We start from the raw sequence: 16,478 nt of genomic DNA, 5'->3' as shown, positions 1-16,478 counted from the left end.
TCAGGCCTTAGTAGTGCATGCACCTTATATCAAGTTTCATCACAACAGAGTAGTCCTTTGCATGCACCCTAAGTTCCTGCCAAAGGTGGTGTCTGAGTTCCATCTGAACCAGTCAATTGTCTTGCCAGCATTTTTTCCCCAACCTCATACCCACCCTGGCGAAAGCAGTTTGCATACCTTGGACTTCAAGAGAACATTGGCCTTTTACGTGGAGTGGACAATGCCCTTCAGACAGTCCGCCCAGTTTTTTGTTTCTTTTGACCCCAACAGGAGGGGAGTCGCCATTGGAAAACACACAATCTCCAATTGGCTAGCAGATTGCATTTCCTTCACTTATGCCCAAGCCGGGCTGACTCTAGAGGGCCATGTCACAGCTCATAATGTTAGAGCCATGGCTGCGTCAGTGGCTCACTTAAAATCAGCCTCCATTGAAGAGATTTGCAAGGCTGCAACGTGGTCATCAGTCCACACATTCACATCTCATTACTGCCTTCAGCAGGATACCCAACGTGACAGTTTGGGCAGTCAGTGCTGCAGAATCTGTTCGGGGTTTAGAATCCAACTCTACCTCTCTAGACCCATTTCTGTTCCAGGCTGCAGTTCTTTATGCTTTCAGGTCAATCTGTATTATGACTTTGCCGTTGCGAGGCCAAATTGACCAATGTTCGTTGTTTTGAATGAGCCTGAATGCTAGGGATACCCCACTTGTGAGAACAAGCAGCTTGCTTGTCCTCGGAGAAAACGAAGATACTAACCTGTATCTGGTATTTGCCGAGGACAGCAGGCTGATTGTTCTCACAAACCTGCCCACCTCCCCTTTGGAGTTGTTTTCTTATTTATATGCTTTTTGATTTAACTGAGGAGGCATGCTTGCGACGGGCGGGAAGTCGTCCGTGCATGTGCAGTGCGCACTGCTCGCGTGCCAGAATACTCTGGCAAAGTTTTATATTTTTGCTGGAAAACTTTTGCTGCTTCCTGGGCTGACACGGACGTCGACCCAATTGTGAGAACAATCAGCCTGCTGTCCTCGGAGAATACCAGCTACAGGTTAGTATTTTCGTTTTTACTCACCTGTAGCATGTGTTCGCTGAGGACAGCAGGCCAAGTATTCTCGCGTACCCTTCCACCTCCCCTTGGAGTTGAATTACTTAGCTATTGTACATGACTGAGGGACCGCGGGTGGGAAGGCACCAGTGCATGCATGTTGGTACACTACTGGAAAGTTCTTAGTCCCGTTGGTTAGCATCGGTCAGTGTCTGTACCAGGCTCTGGCGGATGGCATCACCCAACTGTGAGAATACTTGGCCTACTGTCCACGGAGAACACCTGCTTCAGATGAGTCACTTTGCTGTATCATCTGGATCCTTTATTTTTGGGACTTAAATTATGTTATTTGGAGACCTGCATGGCTTATCAGATTCCAGGGAAAGACTTTTTTTTTCTGTACTTGTAACTCAACATATCATATTCTTTAAGAACCCCAAGTTTGAGCGGCTTTTACTTGGCTGCTCACGTGCACTGAAGGCATTGTCCTGGTGGTGTGTGTGTGTGGTGTTGGGAGTCAGGATAGGCTTTTATCTAAATTATATAGGACATTGGACAGCATGGGATATTGTAAACCCGAGTTATGTGGCTTGATGGGAATGGGATTTATTAGAGGAATTGTCAGCACAGCAATGGGCAGATATTTATGAAATGACTCTTTTGGGGGTATTATCTGTTAATCTTTCAGAAAATGGGATAAAAATGCTCTTGTGCTCACTCCTGTGCAGTTGAGTAAAAGGTATCCAGAGCAGGGGCGTAGCCAGACCTTGGCGGGAGGGGGGTCCAGAGCCTGAGGTAGGGGGCAAATTTTTAGCCCATTGCCAACCCCCCCTGCCACTTTGGCCCCATCACTGCCACTTTCGAACCCCTTCCAACGCCAACCCTCCCCTGTCGCCACAGCCGCCAGTTACCTTTGCTGGACCCCCTCCAGCCGAAGTCTTCTTCAGTGCCAGTCTATGGCTCGTTGGCTGATGTGTTTCTGTGAGTCCTGATGTCCTGCGTGCACACGTGCAGGACGTCAGGACTCAGAAACAGATCAGCGAACGTGCCATAGACCGGCGCTGAAGAAGACTTCGGCTGGCAGGGGTTGGGGACCCCCGCCAGCAAAGGTACCTGGCGGCGGCAGCAGCGGGATGGGGGGTCGAAAGTGGCGGGGGGGGATCGGAAAGTAGAGGGGGCCAGGGCTAAATATGTGGGGGTGCATGCCCCCATGGCACCACCTAGCTACGCCCATGATCCAGAGATATCTGATAGGTGTTTGAGGGTTGTGTGGTGTGCCTTTGACTTGCACACATGAGACTGTCCAGTGGGTCAAAAGTTTTGGGAGAAAATATTTTGGGGATGTCTATTCCTGTTTCTGTGAAGAGCTTTTTATCATATGCTTTTCCGAATTCGATGAATGTGGATCAGCAAAGGTTTGAAGGCAGGGGCATTTGGTTTTATCTGGATGTTGGAATACAGAGAGAGTACCGGACTTTGATATTTAGTTTAAGAGACTGTGGGCTGTTTATTTTCTGAGCATGGTAGCGCCTTACAGCATTGATAGACTGGGATCTTTTTGACGATGGCTGGTTACCTTTTGAGTTATGGGCAAGGACTGAATCTTGAACAAGTGTCTGAGGGTCAGTATACTTTTTTGTTCTACGTGTAGTTTTCTTTTTGTTCATGAGTGGGTGGGGCATCGGTGGAGAGGATTTATTTTTGGATTTGCAATTTTCATATACAGTGAAACCTTTGTTTTCGTCGATAATCCGTCCGAAAATAATCGGCGGAAACCGACGAAAATCGAGGCAATAAGAAATTTTTATTTTATATGAATAAAAAAGACTAACGTATATGAACATTTAACATGGCATTTACCTTTCTGAAGACTCTTCTTGGCGTTTTGAAGACGGAGAGAGAGGTGCAGATATTATTGTTTGGGAGGGGGATCCCCTCCACAAGGACAATAGGTATCATCAAGCCACAGTCATTTATGAAGAGGCACTGAACCAAAAGCAGCAGTGTGGGCAAAATGACGAAATTTGTATCATCAAGCCACAGTCATTTATGAAGAGGCACTGAACCAAAAGCAACAGTGTGGGCAAAACGATGAAATTTGTATCACACGACGAAAAACAACGCCCCAGAAGAACGCCGCAGGAGAACGCAAAATTACCAGCGTGGGCACGCCGACGAAAACCGAGACAAATTTTTTGCTAATAAATTCGATGAAAAACAAAAACAATGAAATCCGAAGTCAACGAAAACCGAAGTTTCATTGTATAGTTATTAGCGGAGGGCTAGGGTGGGATGGGGAGGAGTTGTGTTTATTCTGTCATTTAAAAATTCTGTTTTTAAAATTAAAGAAAAAAACAAAAACTGAATGTGAGTTAGATTCTTATTTGTACGTGTTGAGGATATAGGTTATGTTATAGAAAATAATTTCAATAAATATTAAATATTAAAAAAAGGTTTAACCTGTCTTTAAAGCGTACTGATAAAAAGAACTTTTTTGGCTGTATAGAGAGATTTAAAAAATGCATTTAGGTACTAGTAAACAAACTGTCTCAATTAAAAATGTATTTTAAGCTGCTGTCTTGTAATTCTTCTAAATTTCTGGGTGTGGTAGAACCTTATGCACAGTGAATCTGGTTAGACCATCCAAGTTACTTAAATGGCCAACGCTTTTATCCTCAAATTATAACAGTTATTGGCAAAGATATGTATTGCATTTATATTGTGGATTAAATCATTTTAGAGACTATATAGCTTTTAATGAGTTATTTATTCTGGGTTTTTATGCTTCCAGATTATGATGATGTCAATAGATGAAAGCATACAAGTCAATATTCAGCCACTATAGTCAGTGGATAGTGTATGGTGCTGAATATATAATCTAGATAGTGGTAACATTCAGTCTACTATCTGAATAATTATCCAGATAAAATTAGGGCAGCTTTTTTGTCCTAAAGTTTTCTGTATAGTCGTCTGAATATTACCACTCTCTGAATAACATTCTCCGAGGACAAGCAGGCTTCTTGTTCCCACGACAGGGTGACGTCCACGGCAGCCGCAAAGACGGAAAATCTTCCTAGCAACAAACTTTGCTAGAGCCTTCGACCGCGCATGCGCGGCCATGTTCCTGCCCGTTGCGCGAGAAATCCCATTTAATTCTTTTATCTCCGCGGTTAGAGAGTGACTGCTTGCTGTCTCTCTCCGTTCGCCCTGAAAGAGCCTTCGCTGATTTTTCAGTTTTTCGTTTCCTTTTCCCTCAATTTCTTCTTCTTTTACGTTGTTTCCCGTAAAAAAAAACATAAACTTTATTTCTTAGTTTTGGTCCTTTTAAGTTTTCTTTCGCTTCTGTTGCGGCCCTCTTAGGCCGCGCGCGTATGTGTTTTTCTCATTTTTGGGCCTTTATTTTTGGCACAATTGAGAATTTTGATTTTACCGCCGCCATTTTTCCGTCCATGACATCGAGGATGCCCAGCGACTTCAAGAAGTGTACTCTGTGCAACCGGGCGATCTCGGGTACTGACTCTCACGTGTGGTCTTCAGTGCTTTGGGCCCGACCATTGCTTAGACGCATGTAAGTTGTGTCTTAGCTTGAAAAAGCGGACACAGGCGTCGAGACAAGTACTTCGGGATCGTCTTTTCGGAGCTTCGCCTGGTTCTTCGACGTCAACATCGGTACCGCGGTCGGCGGCATCGACCTCAGGAGCACAGGTAATGGCTTTCCGGAGACCACACACTGGGAGCAGTGAGCCATCAAGTGGGTCTCCACCTGCCTCGAAGACTACTGCTGCACAGGCCCCACGGAACCGACCATTCTCGGACCCGACCCTGAAGAGGAGTGTGGATTCCACATCCTCCTCGTCGGTACCGAGGAGTATCGATGATGTGCATCAAGTGAAGGCAAAGAAGCATAGTCATCGGTCTCCTTCTAAGCAGGGTACCGGGAGCTCTGGGGCGTCGAAGAATTCGGCACCCGTGAAGCTCCAACGCCGGGAGGATCGCTCACCCTCCATTCAGGAGGTGTCGGTCTTCGTGTAGCCCGGTACCGCCTCCTCGACCTCAACAGATTCTGGACCCGGTTTCTGCACCGACCCCGCAGCCTTGCTCGACAGCGACTTTGAATGAGCGCATCCGAGCCATTCTTCCAGGTTTGCTGGAGGGGTTGCTGCGTCAGCCTGTTCCGGTGCTGGGGGGTGCTTGTGCCCAGAAGCGGCAGCTGGCTCGATGCCTGTGGTGAGGTCCCTGACGCCGGTACCACCTGCGGCATCGGCTGCCACCCAGGTTGACTCCCCGTCGACATCGCTGGAGGGAGCTTCATCGCCACCGGCATGGGAGTCGACTTCTCGGAAACGCTTTTGAGGATATGGCTCCTTGGCGTCAAGATGGGCCCGGTTTCGGACTGCAGTTAGAGAACTCTTGTCCAATACCGAGGAGGATGCCTCATGGGATGAAGGAGAAGATCCCAGATATTTCTCTTCTGAGGAGTCTTGTGGTCTTACTTCTGATCCCACTCCTTCGCCAGAAAGAAAGCTTTCTCCTCTGGAGAGTCTTTCTTTCTTTTCATTTGTCCGGGAAACGTCTGTGGCTATTCCCTTCCCTTTGGTATCTGAGGATGAGCCCAGGGCTGAGATGCTCGAGGTCCTTGACTATCCTTCGCCACCTAAGGAATCATCCACTGTTCCTTTGCACAATGTCCTGAAAGAGACACTTCTAAGGAACTGGATGAAGATTCACGGAGAACCTGAGTTGATGAAGTCACAGTTAACTCACGACTCTATGGTTGTGGATTCCGCTCTCAGGAGAGCCAGGAGTCCTAGAGATTTTGCCTCGGCGCCCCCGGGGCAGGAATCTAGAACCCTGGACTCTTTTGAGAGGAAGGCCTATCAGTCCTCTATGCTCGTGTCCAAGATTCAGTCATACCAGCTCTACACAAGCATCCACATGCCGAACAATGTGAAGCAACTGGCGGACTTGATCGACAAGCTCCCTCTGGGGCAGGCCAGGCCTGGCCTTTTCAGAAGGTGGTCAGGCAGCTGAAGGTGTGTCGTAATTTCCTGTCCAGGGGTGCTTACGATACTTTTGATGTTGCATCCTGAACCGCTTCTTAGGGTATAGTGATGCGCAGACTCTCATAGCTGTGTGCCTCTGACCTGGACAATCGAGGCTAGCAGCGGATTGCTGATGTCCTTTGACAGGGGGGATAATATTTTTGGTGAGAAAGTCGAGCAGGTGGTCGATCAGCTCCACCAGCGGGAAACCGCTATGGACAATCTCTCCTGCCGGGTGCCTTCAGCTTCTACCTCATCAGGTAGACGATTTTTCTGGGGAAAGAGGAATGCTCCCTATGCCTACAATAAGCGTAGGTACAATCCTCCTTCCCGACAGCCTTCTCAGGCTCAGCCCCAGCGCGCTCATTCTCGTCAACAGTGTGCGCCCAAACAGGCCCCTGCAGCTCCCCAGCAATAGCAAAGGACGGGCTTTTGACTGGCTCCAGATGAGCATAGCCGCTATAAAAAGGGTCTGTCGTGTGATCTGCCGGTCGGGGGGAAGTTAAAAATTTTTCACCAAAGGTGGCCTCTCATAACCTCCGACCGGTGGGTTCTCCAAATATTACAACTCGGATACTCCCTCAATTTGATCTCCAGACCTCCAAATTGCCCACCGGGAGCTCAGTCCTTCAGCTTCCAGCACAGGTAGGTACTTGCAGAGGAGCTCTCCGCCCTTCTCAGCACCAATTCGGTCGAGCCCGTTCCACCGGGGCAAGAAGGGCTGGGATTCTATTCCAGGTACTTCCTTGTGCAAAAGAAAACAGGGGGAATGCGTCCCATCCTAGACCTAAGGGCCCTGAACAAATTCCTGGTCTGAGAAAAGTTCAGGATGGTTTTCCTGGGCACCCTTCTTCCCATGATTCAAGAAAATGATTGGCTATGCTCTCTGGACTTAAAGGATGTTTACACTCACATCCTGATACTTCCAGTTCGCAGGAAGTGTCTTCGGTTCCGTCTGGGAGAGCAGCACTTCCAGTATTGTGTGCTGCCCTTTGATCTGGCGTCTGCGCCTAGGGTCTTTACAAAATGCCTAGCAGTAGTTGCAGTGTCGCTACGCAGACTGGGAGTGCATGTGTTCCTTTATCTCAACGATTGGCTGGTGAAGAATACCTCGGAGGCAGGAGCTCTACAGTCCATGCAGATGACTATTCAACTCCTGGAGCTTTTGTTATAAATTACCCCAAGTCCCATCTTCTTCCTGTTCAAAGACTGGAATTTATAGGAGCTGTGCTGGATTCACAGACGGCTCGCGCCTATCTCCCCGAGACGAGAGCAGACAATCTTCTGTCTCTAGTTTCCATGGCCAGAGCGTCTCAGCAGATCACAGCTTGGCAGATGTTGAGACTTCTAGGCCATATGGCCTCCACAGTTCATGTGACGCCCATGGCCCGTCTTTATATGAGATCTGCTCAGTGGACCCTAGCTTCCCAGTGGTATCAGGCTGCCGGGAATCTAGAGGATGTAATCCAGCTGTCCACCGAATTTCACAATTCCCTTCAGTGGTGGACAATTCGGTTCAATCTGACCCTGGGGCGTCCTTTTCAAATTCCTCAGCCTCAAAAAGTGCTGACAACGGATGCATCCCTCCTAGGGTGGGGAGCTTCACACTCAAGGAGTTTGGTCTCTCCAGGAAACAGGTCTTCAGATCAATCTCCTAGAGTTGCGAGCGATCTGGATCGCTGTAAAGGCTTTCAGAGATCGGCTGTCCTATCAAATTATCCAAATTCAGACAGACAATCAGGTTGCAATGTACTACATGAAGAAGCAGGGGGGCACCAGATCTCGCCCCCTGTGTCGGGAAGCCGTCGGGATGTGGCTGTGGGCTCGCCGTTACAGCATGTTTCTCCAGGCCACATACCTGGCAGGCGTAAACAACAGTCTGGCCGACAGGTTGAGCAGGATAATGCAACCTCACGAGTGGTCGCTCAATTCGGGCGTTCTACGCCAGATCTTCCGAGAGTAGGGCACCCCCTCAGTGGATCCTTTTGCCACTCAGGTCAATCACAAACTCCCTCAGTTCTGTTCCAGACTTCAGGCCCACGACAGACTAGTGTCAGATGCCTTTCGCCTTCATTGGGGGAAGGGCCTTCTGTACGCATATCCTCCCATACCTCTGGTGGGGAAGACTTTGCTGAAACTCAAGCAAGACTGCAGAACCATGATTCTGATTCCTCCTTTTTGGCCGCGTCAGATTTGGTTCCCTCTTCTTCTGAAGTTGTCCTCCGAAGAACCGTGGAGATTGGAATATTTTCCAACTCTCATTACTCAGAACGAAGAGGCGCTTCTGCATCCCAACCTCCAGTCTCTGGCTCTCACGGCCTGGATGTTGAGAGCGTAGATTTTGCCTCCGTGGGTCTTTCTCAGGGTGTCTCCTGAATCTTGCTTGCTTCCAGGAAAGATTCCACGAAGAGGTGTTACTCTTTAAATGGAGGAGGTTTGCCGTCTGGTGTGACAGCAAGGCCCTAGATCCTCGCTCTTGTCCTACACAGACCCTGCTTGAATACCTTCTACACTTGTCAGAGTCTGGTCTCAAGACCAACTCCGTAAGAGTCCATCTTAGTGCGATTAGTGCCTATCATTGCTGTGTAGAGGGTAAGCCTATCTCTGGACAGCCTTTAGTTGTTCGCTTCATGAGAGGTTTGCTTTTGTCAAAGCCCCCTGTCAAACCTCCACCAGTGTCATGGGATCTCAACGTAGTTCTCACCCAGCTGATGAAACCTCCTTTTGAGCCACTGAATTCCTGCCATCTGAAGTATTTGACCTGGAATTTCACTTCAACTCGTAGAGTCAGTGAGCTTCAAGCCTTGGTAGTGCATGCTCATTATCTCAAATTTCATCATAACAGAGTAGTCCTCCGCACGCACCGTAAGTTCTTGCCAAATGTGGTGTCAGAGTTCCATCTGAACCAGTCAATTGTCTTGCCAACATTTTTTTTTTATTTTATTTATTTATTTATTATTAACATAAACAAGCCTTACATCTTGTATTAGAAACACAGAGTTAGAAAATCATTTAAACATATGATTATCAAAATCATTACCATAAAGATATATTTTCTCTTCCTTAGACCTCAATAATTGGGGGCGTTCCAACATAGACAAGGAGATCATAGGAAATATTTCAAAATAATTAAGGCGTTTCTCTTTTTACACAATCTTAAATATTAATCAGCTATTGTACTTCTCACTGGAGTTACACTGGAGAGCTTTTTTTGATCCAAAAAACTTTTAAGTTGGTCTGACTCAAAGAAAACATATTTCACATTTTGATATTTCACAATACATTTACATGGGTAAGATAACAAGAAACTAGCTCCAATTGCCCTGGTTTCCTCTCTAAGTAGAAGAAATAGTTTCCTTTTTTCTTGAGTCATCTTAGTGACATCCGGATAAATCCAAACCCTTGATCCACAAAAGTTTTTCATAGCATTTTAAAAATATTGTTTCATGATAGCATTAAGATCTTGTTCAAAGACCAATGATATTAATAGAGTTTGTCGCTGAGATATATCTGAAAGTGATTGTTCCAACAGTGCTGAGATATCTTGTAAATCCTGATCGCTGGTCTGAGGATTGGTCTGAGATCGAACTTGTTTCATTTCCCCCTCTTTATTTTTAGACATAGGGATATAATAAATTTTGTTAACTGGAGGTATCAAGGAGGGGGAATATTGTAAATTTTCAATCAAGTATTTTCTAAAAAGTTCCATCGAGCTCAGGCCACTTATTACCGGAAAATTTAATATCCTTAAATTCAGGCGTTTGTTAAAATTTTCAATTTGTTCAATTTTCCTCAATATCACCGTTTTATCTTTGATCAAAGCAGCATTAACCGATTTCAGCGACACAACTTCTGATTGAATCGAGTCAATTTTAGTTGTAGTATCAGTTTTCAGATTTTCCATAGTTTCAGTTAAAGTATTTACTTTACTTACAAGAGATGAGGTCTCCTGGGCAGTATGTGCGACCGTTTTAGTCAAATCTTGAATAGCTCTCCAGATTAGTTCCAGTGTAACCACCTGGGGAGCCTGAATCTCCAACGATGATTCCTCTGCCCTCGTTGAGTGGGGGCCGCCATAAACCGATCCGTCGCTCTCGCCTTCCGAGGCAACTGGATCTGACCCTTTCTCACGCCGAGAGGCTGGACAAGGTGGGTGATTAACCTCCGGTGGCGAAAGTGATGTTTCAGTTACCAAGTGAGCCGACGCTCCATCGACGCCCACAGCGGTCTGCTGCATTCCAGCTTGTTGTGAAAGATTTGTTGTGAATCGGTCGAGTGTTATCTGGACCGGCGAAGAGGTACGAACCGATGGCGGTAGGTTCTTTACCACTCCTTTCCTCTTAGAGTGCGGCATTTTAGAAAATAAACCGGAAAAATGTATTATATCCAGAAGTGCTCGAACGCTCACAGACAAAATAGAGTCGCCATCTTGGAACGCCCCCTGTCTTGCCAACATTTTTTCCCCATCCTCATACCCGCCCTGCTGAATGTCAGTTGCACACCTTGGACTGCAAGAGAGCATTGGCTTTCTATGTGGAGCGGACAAGCCCCTTCAGACAGTCCGCTCAAATGTTTGTTTCTTTTGATCCCAACAGAAGGGGATTCGCTGTCGGGAAATGCACCATCTCAAATCGGATAGCAGATTACATTTCCTTCACTTATGCTCAAGCTGGGCTGACTCTTGAGGGTCATGTCACAGCTCATAGTGTTAGAGCCATGGCAGCGTCGGTGGCCCACTTGAAGTCAGCCACTATTGAAGAGATTTGCAAGGCTGCGACGTGGTCATCAGTCCACACATTCACATCTCACTACTGCCTCCAGCAGGATAGCCGATGTGACAGTCAGTTTGGGCAGTCAGTGCTGCAGAATCTGTTCGAGGTTTTGAATCCAACTCCACCCCCCTAGGCCCATTTTTATTCTGTTCCAGGCTGGACTCTCAGTTAGATGTTCTGCTTCGTAGGTCAATCCTTGTTCTGTCCTCGGCTTTGCAAGGCCTAATTGACCTTTCTTGTTTTGAGTGAGCCTGGGTGCTAGGGATACTCCACATGTGAGAGCAAGCAACCTGCTTGTCCTCAGAGAAAGCAAAAGATACATACCTGTAGCAGGTATTCTCTGAGGACCGTAGGCTGATTGTTCTCACAATCCCGCCCGCCTCCCCTTTGGAGTTGTCTTTTTCCTTGTTATTGCTTTTTAATTTAACTAAATGGGACTCTCGCGCGACGGGTGGGAAGATGGCCACCCGCGTGCTCGAAGGCTCTAGCAAAGTTTGTTGCTAGGAAGATTTTCCATCTTTGGGGCTGCCGTGAACGTCACCCAGTCGTGAGAACAATTAGCCTGCTGTCCTCGGAGAATACCTGCTACAGGTATGCATCTTTTGCTTTCCATTCTGCCCAAGTACTGCTCTGGCACAATCAAGATATCACTGAGGCAGAGTCTGTAAGAATATTCAGTAAAGGGAATTATCTAGATAATTCCTTTTAATTTCGGGCCCAAGTTTTTTGTGTTGCTTACTTAGCCCTTATGAGGGTAATTTTATATAAAGCCATTTCTGCACACACATATATCCTCTTAAAAAAAATATTGACCAGTGTAAATATATGTGGGATGACATGATGGTATGTACTTTTTGGTAGGTGTGCACAGGGCAGAGTTTGGGCAGAGTGTGAAAGTGTTCACATAGATTGTAAAATACAGTAGTCTATGCTCATACTTGAATAATCTAGATGTGGACATTTACACCTGCTCAGGAGGAACTTGTAAGTGTCCCTGCCTGCAATTAGATGAGATCTATGCTGCTCGTTAGATTTTATAAAGACACACAAACACCTATCAGGTCAATATTCAGTTATTTAACCAGCCAGAAATGGCTCCTGGCCAGTTAAATCGCCTGTACAGTGCTAACCGCTAATTTTCAGCGGCACTTTACTGGTTAGTTCTGCTGAAAATAACTGGTTAGTGTTAAATCGGGGGCATTCAGCACTTGGCTGGTTAATTGCTAATATACAGCACTTAACTGGCTAGGTTAACTGCATAAATAGGACCACATAAAAGTCAGTCCTATCTTTATGCAGTAACCCATAGCTGGTTATGTGCTGAACATTACACTTATCCACCTATGGGTTAGCTGCTCCGTAAACCCAGGTTAGCTGCTCCGTAAACCCAGAAATTCAGTGCTTGTACCCGGACATGGCCCAGTATTAATTTTCTGGGTTTTAATTCCTTCCATGGTCAGGAAAACACTGATCGCCGCCAGCTGAATATCGGACCCCTATGTGTCTTTGTAAAATAGTACCTTAGTAGGCACCTGCTTGCTCTCTTAAATCAGGCGCCCTGTTACAAAATTAGCCTGCACGTGCATATGTGAATGTTTTCCATTATATTAGAAAGACATCAAAATATTTGCAGCACACTGCCATCCTGTTTTTCTAATTGAAGTGGATTTTAATAACTGGATCATAAACATTGCAGTACAGAAGAATCATGTTCTAGATAAAATGCAGATTGTACTAATAGGAGCATGAGACAATTGAAAGAGAGTCATGCTGTCAAGTACAGACTGTACTGACTAAAAAATACTGTCATTGTTTTTCACTTGATGTATTCCAAACCATTATAGGTACTGTCCCTCATGTAAAAATGATTCTACTGAGGTGGTGAAGGCTGGGGAAAAGCTCAAGCAGAGTAAAAAGAAAGCAAAGATGCCTTCAGCTAGTACTGAGAGCCAGAGAGACTGGGGAAAGGTACAGTTTGATATTTTTATTTTATATTTTAAATTCTAAAACAGAGAATAGAATGCTCCAAAATTTGCCCCCCCCCCCCCCCCCCCAAAAAAAAAAAAAATTGTTTTTCACCTTGATCAGGTGTTTTCAATAACAGGCTCAATCAGGCACATAAGTGGAATGGTATCATCACACATCAACAGATCCCCCAGAGCTCAGAGCTAAGTATAAAGTTCTGAGTATGCACGATACTTCCTGCATGCAGCAGTCTCCTCACTCCCTCATGGGCTGATGATTAAATTCCCCAAGCTGTTCCGAACAGCGCGGTTAAATTATCACCGGAACACCACCGGGAAATAAAGCCCCAATGATTGAAACTAATAGTGTGCAAATTTATACATGCTAATTTGATCAACTGGGGCTTTTGTGGGAGGATTGTGCCTGGGTATGTGCTCAGGCACAGTCCTTCCGCAAAAGAGGTTTGATAGGTCTGGGATTTTCTCTCGGGCCTGTTAAACCTTGACCTAGGCCCTCCACCCCCCCCCCCCCCCCCCCCCCACCAACAAGCCCAACCTGACACCCCAACCCCCCCTCCTTAGTACCTCAGATGTTGGAGGAAGAGGGACCACCACTCCCTCAGGGCACCACCTCAAAATGGTGGTGCCCTGCCTGGTGCATCCTGAGATGTGCTGTGTTGGGCTTGGCTTCCATATACGGGAGAAACTCCATTATATGAAAGTTAAGTCCCGACCGGTGCATCACAGGATTCACTGGGCAGGGCGTGGCGCCCGGAGGAGAAGGGAGTGCTGGTCCCTCCTTCTGCAGCATTTGAGGTACTGAGGAGGGGGATGGGTTGCCAGGGCTAGTCTTCAAGGGGAGTCAGGTCAGGCCCCCCTATCACAGGTCTGGCTCGACCTGACCTTCCCCAGTGACCATTGGGGGGGGGGGGAGCGAGGGACCTAGGGGACCACCAGGTTTTGTTTTGTTTTTATTTGTGGGGGGTCTACCGGACCCCTGGGGCCTAACCCTTGGGGTGGAGGATCTGGGGGTCCACCGGACCCCCCCAAGACTGACTATGACTTCACGGGTTGACAATGACAGCCTGGGCTACCTGCTGGCCTGGCTTGAAATGGGGGGGGAGGGGAGAGAGGAGGAAGAGGGTGCCTTAATCCTAATGCCAGCTCAGGAGCTGGTGTAGGGTTAAGGTGGTAGGAGCACCGTAGGATCAGAGCGCAGTTCTCTGATCCTGCGGTGGAGGAGCTCATTTAAATATCACTTAAATGAGCTCTGTGGTATTCCTTCGTGCACTCGTTTGTCATGCCAGAGCCTGCTGATCATTCGCCGCAGGTAATTGTGGCCCCACATTTACCTTTGATCATCTACATCAGTTAGTTCTGCAATTTAAACAAGCACCTAATAGGAGGGATTACTTGCCTGATTAATCCTGCTGTCTACAGAAAACATCTCTTACAAGTGAGCAACAATGCTTTTTCTGTAGACAAGTACGGTTGATTGATTTACAGATGTTTATAGCCCACACATCTAAGGGAAAGTCCTGCTCTCATCTGGTTACAACTTAATACTAATACATTTTAAAACAAAAGCAGATAGTTAAAATATTAAAGTTAAGACTCCCTATACTCCTAAAGCTTCATTAAATAAAAAACAAAAAAGCTTTTAATTGAATGTCAGTCTCCTCCCTAAGACATTGTGGCAAATCATTCCACAGGGTCGGACCTGCCACAGAACAAGCTCTTTCTTGTGTAACCACAAATCTTGACTCGGATCTTACTGGAACTATCAATAGCTGCATAGGTGCTGATTAAGAGCAGGTTGATAATCCTTTCATATATACAGGAGTCTTCCCATATACAATCCAAATATGAATACCAAAACCTTAAATATAATTAGCCTTGGAATAAGGAACCAGTGTAATATCCTCAGGTAAGGTGAGACATGCTGATGGTGGTAATCCGCCAAATTCTGTACCATCTGTAATACACGTATCAATGATCTTAGTAGGCTCAAGAAAACTGCATTTCAGTAAACCTATCCTGACGATACGAGAGCCTGAAGGGTTGTCCTGAACTTTGGCCTAGGTAAATAGTATCACAACTGCCTCATTAATCTCAATTTAAAAGCATATTGAGTGCATTTTAATATGAGCAGTGGAAATTATAATCTATTATAACCCAAAGGTTTCTTATCTACTGATTTCACACACAGTCCACCTAGTGCAAGGCAAGTGCAGCTGAGAAACCCTTTCAGCTTTCTTAGTAATACCCAGTACTTCTGTTGTAGTTAGATTTAGTGTTTATCCATTCATTCTAAGCCATTCCTCTGCTACCAAAACATTTTTTTCTTCTAGTTTCCATATTGTATCCTGACAAAACTCCATAGACAGCAATACCATCTGTGTATCATCGGTGTACAATGGACAAAAATACCCTACTGCTCCAACATCTCTGCTTACAAAGGGGAAGTCTTGAACACTGTGCTACACTCTGTAACAATCTCTTGCCAGTCAATAAACATGTCGCCATATCTCACCTGGTGCCTACGTCCCCAAAAAAGAGACAACTAGCAACACAATCCCATTCTGAAGCCTCATAACCATTGCATCAACAATCATGATTTAACATATCAAATGCAGAGGCTGGTTCCAGAGTAACCAGCACATGATTCTTCCCTGTCCAGTTCCTTATAAAACATATCCCGCAAGGAGAGCAACAATGTATCTGTGCTGTACCTGCATCTACTACTACTACTTATCATTTCTAAAGCGCTACTAGACGTACGCAGTGCTGTACACTTGAACGTGAAGAGACAGTACTTGCTCGACAGAGCTTACAATCTAATTAGGATAGACAAACAGGACAAACAAGAGAAAAGGGAATATTAAAGTGAGGATGATAAAATAAGGCTTTTTGATGCTGCTTCTCACAGGCCCCACAGCCTTCCTTCTAAATCCTGATTGACTGGTATGCAAAATATCAAAAGTTTCTAAAAATGCTTGCAGTTGAACTTGCACAGTCATCTACAAAAGCTTACTTTAAAATGACACGTGTGAAACTGGGATTACCTTAATCAGTGGGAATTGGTTTAGAGATTCAAGTGTTTGTATTAAATAATTTCTGGTTTTAAAAGAGAAAAAAATGAAATCAGGTGTATTGTTTCCACTAATATTGGACAATAAGTATGTTTCCAACGAAATTAATTGACTATACTACTGTCTTGGGTTTGAAGAAGCCAACCAGATGATCAATGTGGAATAATGATTTAGATAAATAATAATTGGGGATAATCAGGTTAATACGTTTTCTTTGTTTACTGTTGTTTAATTGATCTCCTTGTCTTGTTTCACTCTCCCTATTTATTTTTGTGGTCTAAGAAAGAGAAAGATTGTATATAATCCATTTATCTAGTTGAGATTGTTTTCTTCTAATATTGTATTATTGTACAGTCATCTCTGTATTACTGTTTGCAAGTGACCCTTGTAAAATGAAAATTATAAATAAATGATTAGAAAATGACACATAAGACCATTTCTTTTTCCAATTATTTTGATTACTGTGAAGCAGTCATTAGAAATAGTACTACTATTTCTAATGACTGCTTCACAGTAATCAGAATAATTGGAAAAAGAAATGGTCTTACCTGTTTTAAAAATGCT

At 45.3% G+C, this 16,478-nt stretch overlaps 1 protein-coding gene across 4 annotated transcripts in view; it reads left to right on the top strand.

Moving 5' to 3' along the window:
- Positions 1-16,478, top strand: part of UHRF2 (ubiquitin like with PHD and ring finger domains 2) — a 414,897-nt gene that overhangs the window by 178,933 nt on the left and 219,486 nt on the right. For all 4 annotated transcript variants that reach the window (XM_030193781.1, XM_030193779.1, XM_030193783.1 and 1 more), the window contains exon 7: positions 12,703-12,826. In XM_030193781.1, coding sequence (XP_030049641.1) covers positions 12,703-12,826 — 124 coding nt within the window. The remainder of the gene's footprint in view (positions 1-12,702; positions 12,827-16,478) is intronic.

The sequence above is a fragment of the Microcaecilia unicolor genome, chromosome 2 (genome assembly GCF_901765095.1).
Source record: "Microcaecilia unicolor chromosome 2, aMicUni1.1, whole genome shotgun sequence".
Taxonomy (NCBI): domain Eukaryota; kingdom Metazoa; phylum Chordata; class Amphibia; order Gymnophiona; family Siphonopidae; genus Microcaecilia; species Microcaecilia unicolor.
This window is presented reverse-complemented; position numbering and strand designations above follow the sequence as displayed.